The 15,881-nt window shown below is 37.5% G+C and overlaps 1 protein-coding gene across 1 annotated transcript; it reads right to left on the reverse strand.

Moving 5' to 3' along the window:
- Window positions 1-2,903: 2,903 nt before the first annotated feature.
- Window positions 2,904-5,772, reverse strand: LOC131069370 (homeobox-leucine zipper protein ATHB-16). The gene is made up of 3 exons (XM_058004739.2): window positions 5,198-5,772; window positions 4,475-4,836; window positions 2,904-3,867 (listed from the first exon to the last, which is right to left on the reverse strand). The coding sequence occupies exons 1-3, from the start codon at window positions 5,247-5,249 to the stop codon at window positions 3,322-3,324; spliced, it is 960 nt and encodes a 319-aa protein (XP_057860722.2). The 5' UTR covers window positions 5,250-5,772; the 3' UTR covers window positions 2,904-3,321.
- Window positions 5,773-15,881: the final 10,109 nt, after the last annotated feature.

Here is a 15,881-nt window from a genome sequence, read left to right on the forward strand (position 1 = left end):
TTGCAAACCTAAGGTATATCATTTAAGATTTTTTTCAAAGTTTTCATTTCATATTTCAATTCAATTCAAGGGTAATTCCTAAACTAGTGTTTAACCTAAGGAAAACCTCATCAACAAACAATTTTCTCTCTTCTTGTGCACATGAATTCAATTGTGGAGCCATGAGCGAGGAATTCGACAGAGCAGATGATGACAATCAGTTCTATCTTTTGAAGTTGCAATAAGCAGAGGATTGGGTTGCCCCACGCCTCCTGGTCTTGGGAATTTCTAACAAGCTTCCAATAGGGGATACTGTGCATCATCCTGATCTGAAAAAGATTTAGTTTGTCTGCATCTAACATCTAGAAGCCAAGGTCACCCCACACCTCTTAATCCCAACAATTCAATCTGAATTTTATATCATAGGTTCTGATCTATTTTCCATCCTCATATTCAACTTTACAAGTCTACATGACATTTGGAACTTACTGCTACTATTATTTTATGTCAAATTCTCATTGTTTGTCTGAGATCTAGCATTGCAATTCATACCTAATTCCAATTCATTTTCAACTCAAACAAGGAGGAGTTAATCTGATATGTATTTAGCTCTTTTAGGTTTAGATCAATCAAATTCAATCTCCTCCTTAATGTGAGATGGCCAAATGAATTAAGTGGCTTTATTAATCTAATTTGCGAAGTCCTAATTTCACCACCTCACACAATGTACTTTGACTACTTTGATATTCTTTTGCACTTCATTAGACAATGCATCTAGGAGGTGTATTGATTTATCTCTCATAATATTTGAGAGACGATTAATTAGGTGGTAAGCATCTTCACCAAGCCTCTCCTTTCAAGGCTAAGTTTGTTCAATTGTGTTTAGGATGCTTGAAGTTTAAGAAGCTACTATTAAGGGAGTATATTATGTGATGACATCTTCCACTTGTTATGTGTGCCCTCTAAGTCAAGATGAGTGACATGTCATAGATGGCTCATTAGAATAAGTAATATGGGCTCATTGGGCTAAGTAATATGAGTTTAAATATGAAACTCATATGGAAAAGTCAACCCTAAGAAAAGTGAGTATTTTTTCCCTCCTAAGAGGCCTATATAAATAATGAGACATCTTTGACTTCTTAACTCATTCATTTAAATGGAGTTCTTTAGTTATTTGGTGTCATTAGACAATCCCAATTTATCTCTATTTGTTGTTTGAATAATTTTTTAATTTTTTTACTTTAAGTCTTAAGTAGATGCTTACAGATCCAATGATAAATGTTTAATTGTTTTAATAAAATTAACAATAATTGATTTCTAAGTTTCTAAAAAGTAAGCTTTTGCTCCAATACTCTATCTTTATTTAACTGATTTGTTTGCTTCTCAATTTCGTTTTCCTTTTCTCTTATTCATGTAGTTATAAAATAATATTTATTTCACATCCACATATTGGATAAAAGGAGAATGGCAAATGAGAAATTTAGTGGTAGAAGCATTTTTAGATGCGTCTTTTTTTATCTATATGATTTAAGGAGAAAACATGAATGAAAATTTAATTTTTCCAGATTAAAAGAAGTTTTTTTTTTCAATTACAATTTCTTTTAAAAAAAAATTCAACCACAAAAAGGAAAACAAATAGGTATATTCACCGAATACCAATCAACTGAATCTAACACTAGATTCATATAGACTAAAACTAGATTTAGCAGCCTCGTCGTTAAAAATTGAACATTACACTTGTGGAGTACAAAGATGAGAGAGCTGGCAGTAGTATTTGGGTCAAGCTATACATATTTCTCAGGCGAATATCAGATCATGAAAAGCTGCTTCTGATTTTAACCTTTGTTTTTTTTCAAGGAACTCGTTACAGTCAGGCAGTAGTATTTGGGTCAAGCTATACATATTTCTCAGGCGAATATCAGATTATGAAAAGCTGCTTCTGATTTTAACCTTTGTTTTTTTTCAAGGAACTCGTTACAGTCACGCAAATCTCAAAATTGAAAGATGCACAGATTCAATCCAAGTAGCTTGGAGTGCATTCCACAGAGCTCCAAGTACATGTGCAGTGTCCAGTACAATATTTGTGCAGCTTTAGCAAACCTTACACATTCTTTTCGCATATCCTGCAAACTTGATTAGGTACCTATAACACTTCCAACCTCATGATCAGATCATTCCTGCAATATAACTCTGGACTGTCCCGGTGCCATTAAACTACTGGTGTCACTTTCAAACATGGGTTCCCTTGTTTTTATCCACTAATGAGTGCTGATATTTTAATAGCAACGTAATATTAATTTAAATGTTTCAGACAAAAAAACAAATTAGGAGCCTAAAATTAAAGGACAGGTGTATAGCAACCGTAAAAAGAGTATCATGGATGTTCCCAGCCGATTTACAGAGAGTTATTTAATAGATAATTACAGAGGCCTTCTCCATTTTCTTTACTATAATTCAGAGTGTGATGATATCATGAAGGTGTCAAAAGTTTCAGTTTGTAATGATATCATGAAGGTTTTTAAGGAGTGATTTTTCTAAAGTAAAATTAAATTCATAAATATGGCGAGAGTTATGATATGTTGCTTGATTGCACCATTGATCTTTGAATATGTGATATAAAGCTATGATAGTACTTTGCAATATTTTGGAAAAATGAATACTTCTCAATTTACACTTTCAAATGAAAACATGTAACGTGGACTTGTGCTTCTCAATCGAATAGCATGGATGATTTTTGTTTTTGTTTTTGGGATTTCAACTGTGTAAAGTTTTTTGCATAATATTATTTCGGATCATATTCAATGATTCATCATCAGATTCAGAAAGCTGTAAAACGAAGATGAATAATAAAATCCTTCCAAAAAACATGGACATGAATAGAATTAATAGTTGAATCCAGAAAGAGAAAAAAAAGAAAAATCACACAACTGATGAAGCTAGTTGAAGATTTCAATTTTTATATGCAAATCTAAAGATATAATTTCTTGGCGTGCCAGGCTGGTAAGAATTACACCAAGTTGAATACAGAAAGGATCCTTTTGCACTGACACCTAAATAAATAGGCAGAAACAAATAAAGGCGCTACAAAAGATTACAGAATATTGATACGATTCCTACAAAACTGTTGAGTGCAAAGATGTCTAGTGAACAGGATTATCAGTACAGCAGAGTACTTTGGGGATCAGAGCGATCAGAACTTTATTATGAAATTGCTTATAAAAATGATAGCCAGGCGGAATTCATTTGACTTGATTTTCTTTTCTTTTCTGTTCCTCACGATGTGACAATAAACATAGCCCGAAATGGCATCTAGTATGACAGTGAGTGAGATATTATGAATGCTCATGGCCACTCCCACCATGGAAGAGTCGCAGCAGCTGAGTCGTCCACATTGAAGAAGTTGCAAGATTCCTCCGCCTCATCCATCCTAAAGCATTGTTGTGGATTATAGGCTGCAGCACAAGGTGTATTGTTATTGTTCCCTGGTCTAAAAGCCTCCATTAGACCTTCTCCAGTGCTTTTGTTATCGTTATCATTATGATTGGCAGAAGGCTGCATATATGATGCATTGTATTTGAGAGAAGTTTTACAGATGTAGCTATCAATGGGATGGGGACTGTTATTTTCTCCTGCACCTCCTCCTCCATTGTCGTTTAGTATTGCACTGCTATCACTCTCTGATCCCTCCAATCTTTCGTTGAAAACAATGACTCCATTCATAACCTTGCTCTCTACAAGCCCTCCTTCATCTTCTTCTTCATAATCTTCTTGTTTCATCGCCACTGCCCTAATCCCTATCTTGGTATCAACATTATTGTTCTCATCTCTTTGAGGAACATTACCTTTTTTCTTCCCTGCGTCCTCCACTTTCTTCCTCACACTGCTTAACTGTAAACAAAAACAAATGAAACCCTTTAAACACCACCTTGTTTGTCTCAATCACAACTTACATACTACTGTTAAAAATTAAATAATCACAATACAATGAAGATGCAGATCGAGAACACCAAATGGTACTGTAATAAAATTCACTATTTCTCAGAATCTACTGGTTCACGATGGCAGATATATATGCAGAACTTCACAAACGTTTAAAACTTGGAAATTTTTATACCATTATCATTATCACTAATTTGATCTCTAGGACTATTCTGCAAATCAATGAGCCATTTTGTAAATTGGAAGCTTACAAAGCCCACAATTCTTTGAAAGATTCATTAATAAAAAACATCCCGAAATTTTCTTCTCTTTTTTCATTTTGCACCAATAGGTATCGGGTGCACTGATCATTGACCCCTTCATTAGGATTTCGAGACATCATTACGAACACAATTGCTATTTCTTAGCAGAAAACACTACTTTTGAGAACATGAGATGACCTAAATGAAATCTGAGAATATAGTCCTATGTGATTAGCAAATCTTTGAGAGCTCAACATATCCTTTGACATTACTAGAAAGTGCAGAAAAAAATTACAAAGAAAAATAGGAGAGACCTCAGCTGTGAGTTTTTGATTTTCTCTATGCATGGCATCAAAGCTAGATTTGAGGGTATCATAATTGTGTTTAAGGACTCCATAATCTCTCTCAAGCTGCTTTGTCTTCCAGCGGGCACGCCTGTTCTGAAACCAGACGGCCACCTGTCTGGGCTGCAAACCCAACTCTTTTGCCAGCTGCATTTTGCGATCAGGCTCCAGCTTGTTTTCCACCTCAAAATTCTTCTCCAGAGATCTCACTTGCTGCAAACTCAGCCGCCTCTTCTTCATCTGCGCTCCACCTCCACCGCTCAGCTCCTCCTCATCTCCTGTCTCCTCCATGTTCTGAAATCCTCGATTGTACTGCTCTTCTTCAAAATCCTCTACACAACCCATTACAAAACATTCATCATCAAAACTGAAAACCCAATTAGCAGAATTTCTACATTGGAAAAAGAAGACATGACTCTATAGGTAGTGAGAAATGGGTCATTAGAAAAAGATGACAGGTGATGAAAAACATCTGTTGAACCAGAAATGACTTATGGGTAATAGATATTGCAGTCACTTGATCCAAAAAAATCTATGTCTGGAGAAAAGTCCAACTGCTGAAAACCCACTTGAAAAACAGACCAGTTCTACATTTGTGAATCTTATTTCTAAAGAAAATCAAAGATCTTGAGAAGACAAAGCTATAAAAGTAGCCCACCCAAAAAAGGGAAAAAAGGTAGGAGATTCATTCACCTGGTCGTGCTACCATAGAGATCAAGGTATCTAAGGACTCTGGTGTTTCCATAATAAGATTGCTGGTGAATGAGAATGATGACAAGTTGTGGTGGTGGTCTTTTTATCTTGTAGTTGTTATATGTTTGTGGTCTCCATGGGAGAAGTTATGCTGGATGGTGATGATGGTCATGCCACTGCCTGTTGTTTTTCTCCTGCATTGGTGACGGAGCTCCAAAGCCCCCGGGTGAGCCACGAGCTTCCTTACTTTCATACTTTTTAAGGTTTTGCCCTTTCTAAGCCTCTTCCTCTTGTGTCAATCCCACCTTGCTTTTTAGTACTCCATTTGAAACTAGTGCAAAGCCATAGGCCAGGCCAAGGCAAAGGCCCTTGGATGAGCCTGCCTTGCAAAATACTTCTGCTCAACCAGCAAAGCACAGCACAGTGTGCAGATGGGCTTTTATTTTATTTCTTTCTGGTGCAGTAGAACATGGATTTTTAAGATTTGTATTCTGGCAGGATTCCCTCAATGAGATTTATAAAAGAGGAGGTATCTAAGAAGGTTCAAGGCTGTGGAGTCTAGTGTTATTAATATGAACAAATTTGCGTATTATAAAGATATTAGGTGGAATTAAGAGGGTGGAGTGATAAGAAAGTCAGGATACGTGCGAAACTCTTTTGGGTGCATTCAATGCAGATTCTCTTTGTATGGGCTTTTCTTAATCAACGTTATTTCAATGTAAAAAAGGCTCCTCTTTTTTCTTGGAGCCTTTATGTACGGTTAGGTGTTGTTTTATTTATACAACCCACTACCCCGACAAGTGTCTGCAATTGCACCCTACGATAAAAGGGGGGAAGATATTTCAATAATTTTACCTTAATTCTTTTCTAATCATTGCTAAAATACTTGATTGCAAATTAAGTAGGTAGTGGACAACCTGGTTGGGCCCTACAAGGAATACACCAACATGGGCCCTGAAAACTATGGGTCTCAAGCAGCTTTTTCATTCACTACCTCTCTCACCCCACATTATTAATGCATTGGTAAGGTATATCAATAAGACAATGGAATCAAAATAAGTTGAGTAGACTTTCTAATGTATATATTTTTATTTGTTTTTAAATATGAAAATTATACATTTCTTTGTCGGATGTCTTTTCGTCTTTGTTCTTTCATGCGTCTCACTCATTTTTTTTTCAAACTTTTTCAAAATATGAAAATTACACCTTTTTTTGTTGAGCATCTTCTTGTCTTCGCTCTCTCATGTGTCCCACTCATTTTTTTCCATTTTTTTCAAAATATGAAAACTACATCTTTTTTTAGTTGGACGTCTTCTTGTCTTCGCTCTCTCATGTGTCCCTCTCACCCAACTCAACTCATGCCCCACCTTCCTCCTCTCTTTTTTCAGTCTTTTAAATTCTTGTTGAACAAATATTAATGCATTTGTTAGGTTAAATTAATAAGAGAGTGAAATTAAAATAGGTTGAGTAGATTTTCTTATGTATATTTTTTTCAGTGTTTTTCAAAATACGAAAATTACTTTATCTATGATTTAATTGGACAGTAGTTATGAACAATGATTATGTAAGATATAGGATTGACAATACATTTTATTACTAATAGAATCTTTTCACTATTCATTTTGATAGTAAAATAGATATTGGTGGAGCCAATTGTTTTCAAATCAATTTTTCTTCTATTCATTGAAATGACTTGCATTTTGTTTAGTTGGTTCTCTTTATTAATATTGTAGTAGAATAGATAATAGTGGAGCCAATTGTTTTTATATCACTTTTTATTCTATTCATTGAAATGATTTTATTTTGTTGAGCTGGTATTAAATGAATCAATGATAGACGAGAATTTAAATAGGCTGATTATATTTGTAAATATTTTTTGGTTAAATTTATTTCAAAATATAAAATTATTGTATCTATGATTCTAAAGTTAATTAATAAGAAATGTGTTTACTAGCTCATGAATTTATTGGTATTGTGTGCGGGCAAAACGGGTCAATGAAACTTAAAATGCGAGAATGTGGTCTCAAAGAGGCTTGTTCACACACCCACATGACTTCTTGGTGCAAGTTATGGAGTCATGAAGAATGACTCAACATCCCAAGGTTGGTTTCATGGTTCTCTATCTCACAAGGTCCCTCAAGCCAATGCCTTTGCTCTCAGATCACTGAGCAAAGTGGCTTAGGGATGACGAATGCAAGAACAAAGGATGCTTATGATTGATTTAATTATGAAATGCATCCTATCTATGCATGATTCTACAAATGCAATAAACTAGATTATAAGATGACAAGATAAGCAGCAATACTATCCTAACATGATATACTAGTTTATGATTTAAGCTAATGATAAAGGAAATAGTCTAAAATGCTTATTAGATTAATTCCTATTACAAAGAGAAGCTAGATGTATTGATAAATTTGAGCATAAATGAGATACTAAAAGCTTGCATGGATGCTTAAAATGGAAGAATGAGAGCCCTATTTATAGTGAAAATAGGGCAATGGATGGTCAAGATTGAAGGAGTTAATCAAGGGTCAGGAATGAAAGTTATCAATCCATGTTTACAATTTTCACCAATGAAATGGTGACAATTGTCAACATAAGACTGGTTGAGAGGAGATGAAAGAAGCATTAAATGCTCGAGAAGACCTTATGGTTACCTTAGGAGGTAAGGGTTAAGGTTAGGATAGGGTTATCCAATGGATAAAGCTTTTATCCAAGGGGTAAACTCTTGTGCAAAGGTTAAAAGGATAACCATGGTCAAAGCAATGAATGCTTGATGAGACCCCTGGGTTAGATGGAGGTTAAGTTAGTCAAAAAGTCTCTAACCATACCACTAAGGGTTAGTTAACCATTAATGGTTTGAAAACTTTGGGGACAAATTTGTAAGAGTCCTTCCATATTTGGGGGTATTCAACGGATAAAGGCTTTAATGCTTTTAGAAGACTTTACTCCAAATTTGAGAAGTGACCTCCTCAAATTTAGGGAAAGGGGATAATGAATGGGTTTGGGTTAATTGATTAGGATTAGATGGATTCTAGAAGAAATTAGGAATAGGGTTTAGGATGCAAGTGGGAGATGTAGGAAAATGCAAGTGGGTGAGGGAAAATAGAATTAATTAAAATAAATTGCTTTATTTCAATTTGGTTGCAATTGGGGAAATTGAATAAATTAGATTTATTCAATTTGGGATAAACTATTAATTAAATGTAAATTTAATTAAAAGTAAGAAGAAGGGATTTAATTAAATAAAATGATTTATTTTATTAAATGATGTAAAGGGCTTTAGTGAATTTAACTAAATAAATTGAATAATTTATTTAATTAAATAGAAGAATGTGGGTGATTTGGTCAAATTAAATTTAACTAAATGGAGGAATGGGAATAGAATGAACATTAAATACTCATTTAGGAATGCAGTCATTTTTATACGTCTACATTTTGCCCCTCTTTGAAGTGGCGTGTGTGCACATGTTGATTCAAAGAAAATGATGTGTCGTTATGATTTAGTTATGATCAATTTTTATGTCGTGCCCCAGATTTGATAACCGATGCCCCATATTTGATAAATGATGTTGATAATGCCCCCTTGGGAGATGAATCAAAAATTTTGAAAATTTGATTTGATTTAGATAAATTTGATAAATTTCATTACATTGTAAAATTTTTGGCTATGTTGAATGCGGTAATTTGATTCATCTCCTGATATTGATATGTGGTAGGGTTGTATGAGACACCGCGAGCAATTTACGGGTCCCTCCATGTAACCCTAATTTCAATTTACCCTATAAAAGGGAAAAAGTGATCTCTTTTTGTCTCAATTGTGCTTGTTGACCTTGGAGAAAGTGATATTTGGAGAGAAGTCAACATGTCAGTTCCTTATGCTTCTCATCGATTCGAGCGCGTTCGGAGGTATCGGAGGCCTGTCATGTATGGACCACCAGTAAGTCAACCTTTTTTACCCCTTTTGGATTTTTTATTTTGTCATTTTTTATCATGTTTTCAATTTTGTCATGCGGATTTGTCGGTTTAGCGCGTCAGGGTCAAAGCGTAGCGCATACGATAGGTTTCGTAGCACGTAGGTTTTAATAAAATAGGGTAGCGTCCGAAAAGTTTAGGGTAGCGCAACGGTAAATTAGGGTAGAGTTTAGGATTAGGTTAGCGCACCGGGATCACAAGGTAGTGCAGAGGGAAAAATGGGTAGCGCTAGCGCATAGGGTTTCCAGGGGGTCGCATGGGTAGGCCTAGGTAGTGCGTAGGTATACCCTAGCGCATCGGGGAAGGGTTATAGCGCAGGAGCCAAGTAGGATAGCGCATAGTGTAGTTTAGCGCGTGGGGTAGGTTAGGTAGCGCAGAAATAGGACAGGGTAGTGCGTAGATGCTGGTTAGCGTAAAGGGTGGATTGGGTAGCGCTTTGCAAGGACAGGGTAGCGCATAGTAAGCAGTTTAGCGTGTAGACAAGATTGTTTAGCGCATAGGAGAAAAATTTTAGTAAAGTGTGATTATTGGATGAAGAAAATTGGTAGGTTGATGCCAGTTCTGTCAGGATAAGGGAAAATTGTCAGTCTGCATGCCTGTTGTCATTGTTTTGATAAGTTGTCCAATAGGAGTTCCAATATAACTTGATTTGATTTACAATGTTTCAAGTTGATATTGATTTGATGTTGATTTGATATGATGTGGTTTTCGATAGGGATGGTGGATATGAACTTGATTTGATATGAATTATTTCAAGTTAATATATATGTTGAACTTGAGTTGTTTTACAAGCTGCAATGATTGTGGAACTTGAGTTGTTTTACAAGCTACAATGATTGTGGAACTTGAGTTGTTTTACAAGCTGATATGGATGTGAAACTTGAGTTGTGTTACAAGTTGATGTGAAACTTGATTTGTGTTACAAGTTGATATGAATGTGAAACTTGAGTTGTGTTACAAGCTGATATGATTTGATATGAAAATGGATTGATATGATGTGGAACTTGATTAGATTTTCAAAGTTGCAAGTTGATATGAATTTATTTGGATATGAATTATTTTGATGAGGAAACCGATATTTGACTTGTGTTGCTATGTGACAGGAGCGCATTGGAGTGGTTCAGTCGCGAGAGTGATTTTTGAGACCATGGTCATTGATACCACGATTGACACAGGCTGATAGAGATATTATTGAGAGGTGTGGCTTGTCCTCGTTGTTAGAGATGCCTCGTTTTATTGTTAACCGGGGTTTATTGACAACATTAACTGAGAGGTGGCACAGTGATACAAACACCTTTCATTTGGCGACATGCAAGATCACAGTCATGCCTGAGGATTGCTACCGGATTCTGCGGATTCCTGTGGTAGGGGCATTATTACCCTATGAGCAGACTGAGGAGGGTAGTACAGAGGCACTTCATCGGATTCTGGAGGATGACACAGTTTGTGGATACGAGATCCCCTGGAAGGAGTTCTTAGATTTGGATTATGCTCCCCTACCATTAGTGTTGGCAAGTTTTATAGGTGGTTTCTTATGTCCCGATCGTAGGTCAAAGGGACTGGCAGTGGGATGGGGATTGGTTCTGGAGGACATGGTGACACAGGGTCGCCGGTTTGCATGGGGATTGGCTATGCTGGCCCACTTATACAAGGATTTGCATCAGGTGGTATATTTGGGATATGGCAGTTTATCCGTTGGAATCACATTGCTACAGGTATGGGCATGGGAGCATATTCCCGCAGCTAGGCCACTAGCGGACAAAGATAGGCCTGTTGGGTGTGCGTATGCATACGGATATTGAGGGATAGTTGTCCAGCGTAAGCTGGGCAAGCTAGAGCACTGGATGAGAGTTTTGGATGATATTGATACGGTCGTCTGGTGACCATATACAGGTTGCAAGGTATGGGCAAAGGATAGGATGGAGATGCCCTATGTCTATATGTTCAGGTATCTGATAGGGCAGACACCCTTTGTTATTGAGAGGTTTCTACATAGCCGGGTTTTGCGGCAATATGGTCAACAACAGGGGATTCCATAGGGAGCATGCCTATATGCTCGATGGAGACAGGATATTCTAGAGTGAGGACCTATGATTGATAGTGCAGTGGTCGTGGAGGAGTTCTTTCATTTAGCCAGCCAGATCTAGGATTATGCCTCTGAGATAGTGGATGCAGGGATGACTGATGAGTTTGCAGCACTCTTTGCAGTGTGTGTAGTGGCCAGGATATTGGATCCAACTGAGATGATTCCCACTTTTGATGATGATGAGGATGATCAGCTTGAGAGACTAGGGAGACGGGGAGAGGCGGGTGAGGAGGTAGATGAGGGAGGTGGTGATGGAGGAGGAGACGATGGCAAAGATGGTGGAGGAGGTGGTCGAGGTCGGTGAGGGGATAGGGGAAGATTGGATCGGGGGAGGAGAGGAGATAGGGGTGGAGATGGTGGTGATAGAGGGATATGGGTGGAGAGAGTAGTGAGGCGGGCTGCGATGGATAGAGGGAGAGGAGGTTTGGTTATCAGAGCTGGGGGTGAGGAGAGGGTTGGAGAAGTGATAGTGGCAGTGGGAGGGTATGATGATCTCAGACGACCGGCCCAGAGGAGGAGGTCAGATGTTTTACCTCCACCAGCACCAAGGACAGGTAGAGGGACAGGGAGTACCCCTTCACAGGCACCCCTGCAAATGCGGATTCCAACGCATCTAGAGGATGCACAGATTAGATCTCTACAGTTGTCAATGCAGCAGTTGTAGACACAATTGTTGGTGCATCAGCGTCAGATTATTCAGCTGACCACAGAGCGTGATACTGAGATAGAGCATCGAGGTCGAGTAGAGGAGCTCACAGCGAGTTTGTAGAGAGCGACAACAGGTGGCCCGATGAGAGACACCTTGAGAGAGTTGGCTTTGAGAGCCAAGGAGGCAGAGTACTACCAGTGATATTATGAGGATGCGGTGCCCAAGGAGCATCGAGTGCAGAGTTTCACAGCATCGAGATCTAGTCGATCTCGAGAGACTGGGTTGAGGACAGAGAGCAAAGGTGTGACAGGTCCTCCTAGACATGATCCACCTGGAGATCCAGGTGTTGGGACATGTGCAACGAGACCATCTCCTTCAGGAGATAGTCATACCTGAGAGACGTTGTCTCTATTGTATTTTGATCATTTTGTTGCACAGACATGACATATTTTGTACACTGATCATTTTTTGAGATATATATATATATATGACACCATTTTCTTTTGATCCTCATGTGATGTGTTATGGATGATGCTTTCTATATGCTTGTGTTTATTTTATGATGATGCAATGCTTAGATGGATGTATGTGATTTGATATGTGATGAATATGATGTGATAATGCATGATGTTGTGAGATGTATCTTGAAAATGAGATGTATGATAATGATATGTTGTGAGATATATCTTGAAAATGAGATGTATGATAATGATATGCTATGAGATGTATCTTGAAAATGAGATGTATGATAATGATATGCTATGAGTTGTATCTTGAAAATGAGATGTATGATAATGATATGTTGTGAGATGTATCTTGAAAATGAGATGTATGATAATGATATGTTGTGAGATGTATCTTGAAATTCTGTGAGATGCATTTTAAAAATGAGATGTATGATATGATATGTTGTGTGATGCATTTTAAAAATGAGATGTATGATATGATATGATGTGAGATGTAAGATTTAAAATGATATGTGACTAATTGTAAAATGATATGCAACTAATTGATTTGAGCATCCTCATTTTGCATTCGTCATCCCTGGATAGCCACATGTTGTTTGCTTTCTTTGTAGGTATCATCATAGAGCATTGATTTGTTTTGGGATATGTTGAAAATTTATACAAGCATAATGGTATAATTGAACCATAATGACCTGACAAAAATTTACATGATTTTTGATTTTGCAAGATAGCACAAGCATCAAGGTCTAATTGAACCAGGACGACCTGAGTGTGGATTGTGTATAAACAGACAAGATTAAACCATTTGTATGCGTTAAGTGGAATCATGTCTTCAGTGATATGTTGTGAATCACGTCTCGAGACAAGTATCTACACAGTACAAATGATCGCCTCACAGATAGAAAACTAAAAAATATTGGAGTCCCCATGACTTTCTCTAGCGTGAAGCTTTTGTTGAGAACATGTAGAGGATCCAATAATTCAAAAAGTTCAAGTGCAAAAATAGTCAAAACTTTATGCAAGATGCAACATTTGATACTTCAGAAAATCATCCATCATATTTTGTGAATCCCGTTAAGTGATCAATGTGTGGTTTTTGTGATTGTTGAGTTTTGTTTGCTGGATATGATGTTCTGAGTTTGCGACAAGTTTTTGATGCCTTGAGTGTGTTGCAAGCTCTAATTGATACTGCCCCTAGCTGAGTGTTCCTCTTAATGTGGATATGTATAGGGATTACCAAGCCATGGTGAGATGCGGTGAAAGGATATGATGATAAATCAGGATATTGACTACGCTAAGTATGTCTTGGATGGATATTGTGATAAAAATGTTGGGCGGTGGCCAATAGTGTTTTACTGTGGAAATAATGGTATGGTATAGATAGAGGAGCTGTCCTCTCACAATAACGCATGTTGCCAGGTTTTCACCAGTTGCTTTTATTGTACCTTTTTATTTGCTTTTTCTTTATTTATTTTTTTTTTTTGACTTTTCCGTGCATTTAGACTACTCAAGTATAGTATTTCTTCAGATGGATGTTGTTAGTTGGTTCGTCAAGCACATCTCCTTCTGAAGTTGTTAGCTAATAAGTATCTGACCCATAGGCTGATATGATGACATAGGGACCTAACCAGTTAGGTTCAAATTTCCCTTTCTTTTCCCAATCTTGCTGATTTCTAGGATTTTCCTTGAGTACTAGGTCACCAATTTTAAAAATTATGGGAATGACCTTGTAGTTGTAGCTCCTGCACATGCGTTGCTGATATGCTTTAAGATGAGTGTAGGCATGTTGATGTCTTTCATCTAGTAGTTCGAGCTCTTGCAGTCGGTTAACTCAATACTCTTCATCTGGAATTAGGCTTTTTAAAGAGACTCTGAGAGATGGAATCTCTACCTCCAGGGGTAAAATTGCTTCTGATCCATATACTAATGAATAAGGTGTAGCTCCTGTAGGTGTACAGATGCTAGTTCCTATATGCCCAAAGTATTGGATTGAGTTGTACATGCCAATTTTTGCCAACATCATTCACTGTTTTCTTTAGGATTTTCAATATTGTCTTATTGGATGCTTCTGCCTGACCATTCCCCTATGGGTAGTAAGGTGTAGAAAAACAATGTTGGATTTTGAATTTTTCACATAGTTCTCGTACATCTTGGTTCTTGAAAGGTCGTCCATTATCTGTGATGATGGAGCTTGGAATGTCATATCTGCAGATCAGATAATTAAGGATGAAAGAGGCTATTTGTTTCCTAGTTACTGTGGTCATGGGGACCGCTTCAATCCACTTGGTAAAGTATTTTGTTGTAGTTATAATGAATTTGTGTCCATTTGAAGATGAAGGATGAATTTTGCCGACCAAGTCCAGTCCCCACTGGCAAAAGGGCCAGGATGTTGTGAATGGCTGCAGTTCCTGTGCTAGTGCATGTATAAGATTGTCATGGATTTGGCATTTAGGACACTTCTTTGCAAAGTGATAAGAGTCTTTTTCCATTGTCGGCCAGTAATATCCCATTCTTAGAAGCTTTTTAGCAAGAGTAGGACAACTTGAATGTGTGCCACAGATACCTTCGTGAAGCTCTTGTAAAGCAGAGTCATATTCATTATGATCAAGGCAACGAAGAAGAGTACCATCTAGACCTCGACGATACAAAGTATCAACAGTAAGAGTATAACTGGCGGCTTGCCGGATAAAGTTGCGTTTTTGGTTTCGGGATAGGTCAATGGGTAGGATATTGCTCTTAAGATAGTCGTATATCGGTCCATATAATGGAGAGTCCGAACCGATCAAGGCATAGATAACATGGGAATCAAAATGGTCATAGCCTGGGGAGAACAGTTGCTCTACCAGAAACTCGTAACGATTCTGTTGCTCTGGAATTTGTAGTAGTGAAGTGATAGTAGCCATTGCATCAACTGCTCTGTTGTCCAACCTTGGTATTTTCTCGAAGGTGATGTGTACAAAATAGTGTTTGAAATCATCCACCATTCGCTTATATGACAGCATCTTGTCGTCCTTTGTCTGATAGACATTGTTGATTTGATTGATGACTAGTTGTGAATCTCCGTAGACTTTTAATTCTATGATTCTCCATTCTACAACCATTTTGATGCCTATAACCAGTGCTTCATATTCAGCAACGTTATTTGTGCATGGAAACATAAGCCTATATGATCTTGGTATGGTGTGCCCTTCAGGATTGATGAACAGGTTGCTAGCCCCTGAGCCATGTTGAGTAAATGATCCATCAAAGTATAGGGTCCATTGTTTAGTAGAGATAGCAAGAACATCTCTGTCTGGAAATTCAATCTCCATAGGTTGTTTTCCAGGTAGTGGTGCTTTAGCCAGTTGATCTGCAATTGCTTGTCCTTTGATAGCTCATCGTTATGTGTAGTGGATATCAAACCCACTAAGAATCATGACCCATTTAGCCAATCTACCTATAAGAGCTACCTTGCTGAGTAAATATTTGAGAGGATCAATTTTTGCAACCAGCTTAATTGTGTGA

This window comes from Cryptomeria japonica, chromosome 10, assembly GCF_030272615.1.
Source record: "Cryptomeria japonica chromosome 10, Sugi_1.0, whole genome shotgun sequence".
Classification (NCBI taxonomy): Eukaryota; Viridiplantae; Streptophyta; class Pinopsida; order Cupressales; family Cupressaceae; genus Cryptomeria; species Cryptomeria japonica.

Excerpts from the sequence above, each read along its gene's own strand:
- LOC131069370 (XM_058004739.2), bottom strand. The coding sequence starts at position 5,249 with ATGGAAACACCAGAGTCCTTAGATACCTTGATCTCTATGGTAGCACGA. Across the intron at positions 4,837-5,197 it reads CTCTATGGTAGCACGACCAG|AGGATTTTGAAGAAGAGCAG; the intron begins GTGAATGAATCT and ends TGGGTTGTGTAG. Across the intron at positions 3,868-4,474 it reads ATCAAAAACTCACAGCTGAG|TTAAGCAGTGTGAGGAAGAA; the intron begins GTCTCTCCTATT and ends TTTTGTTTACAG.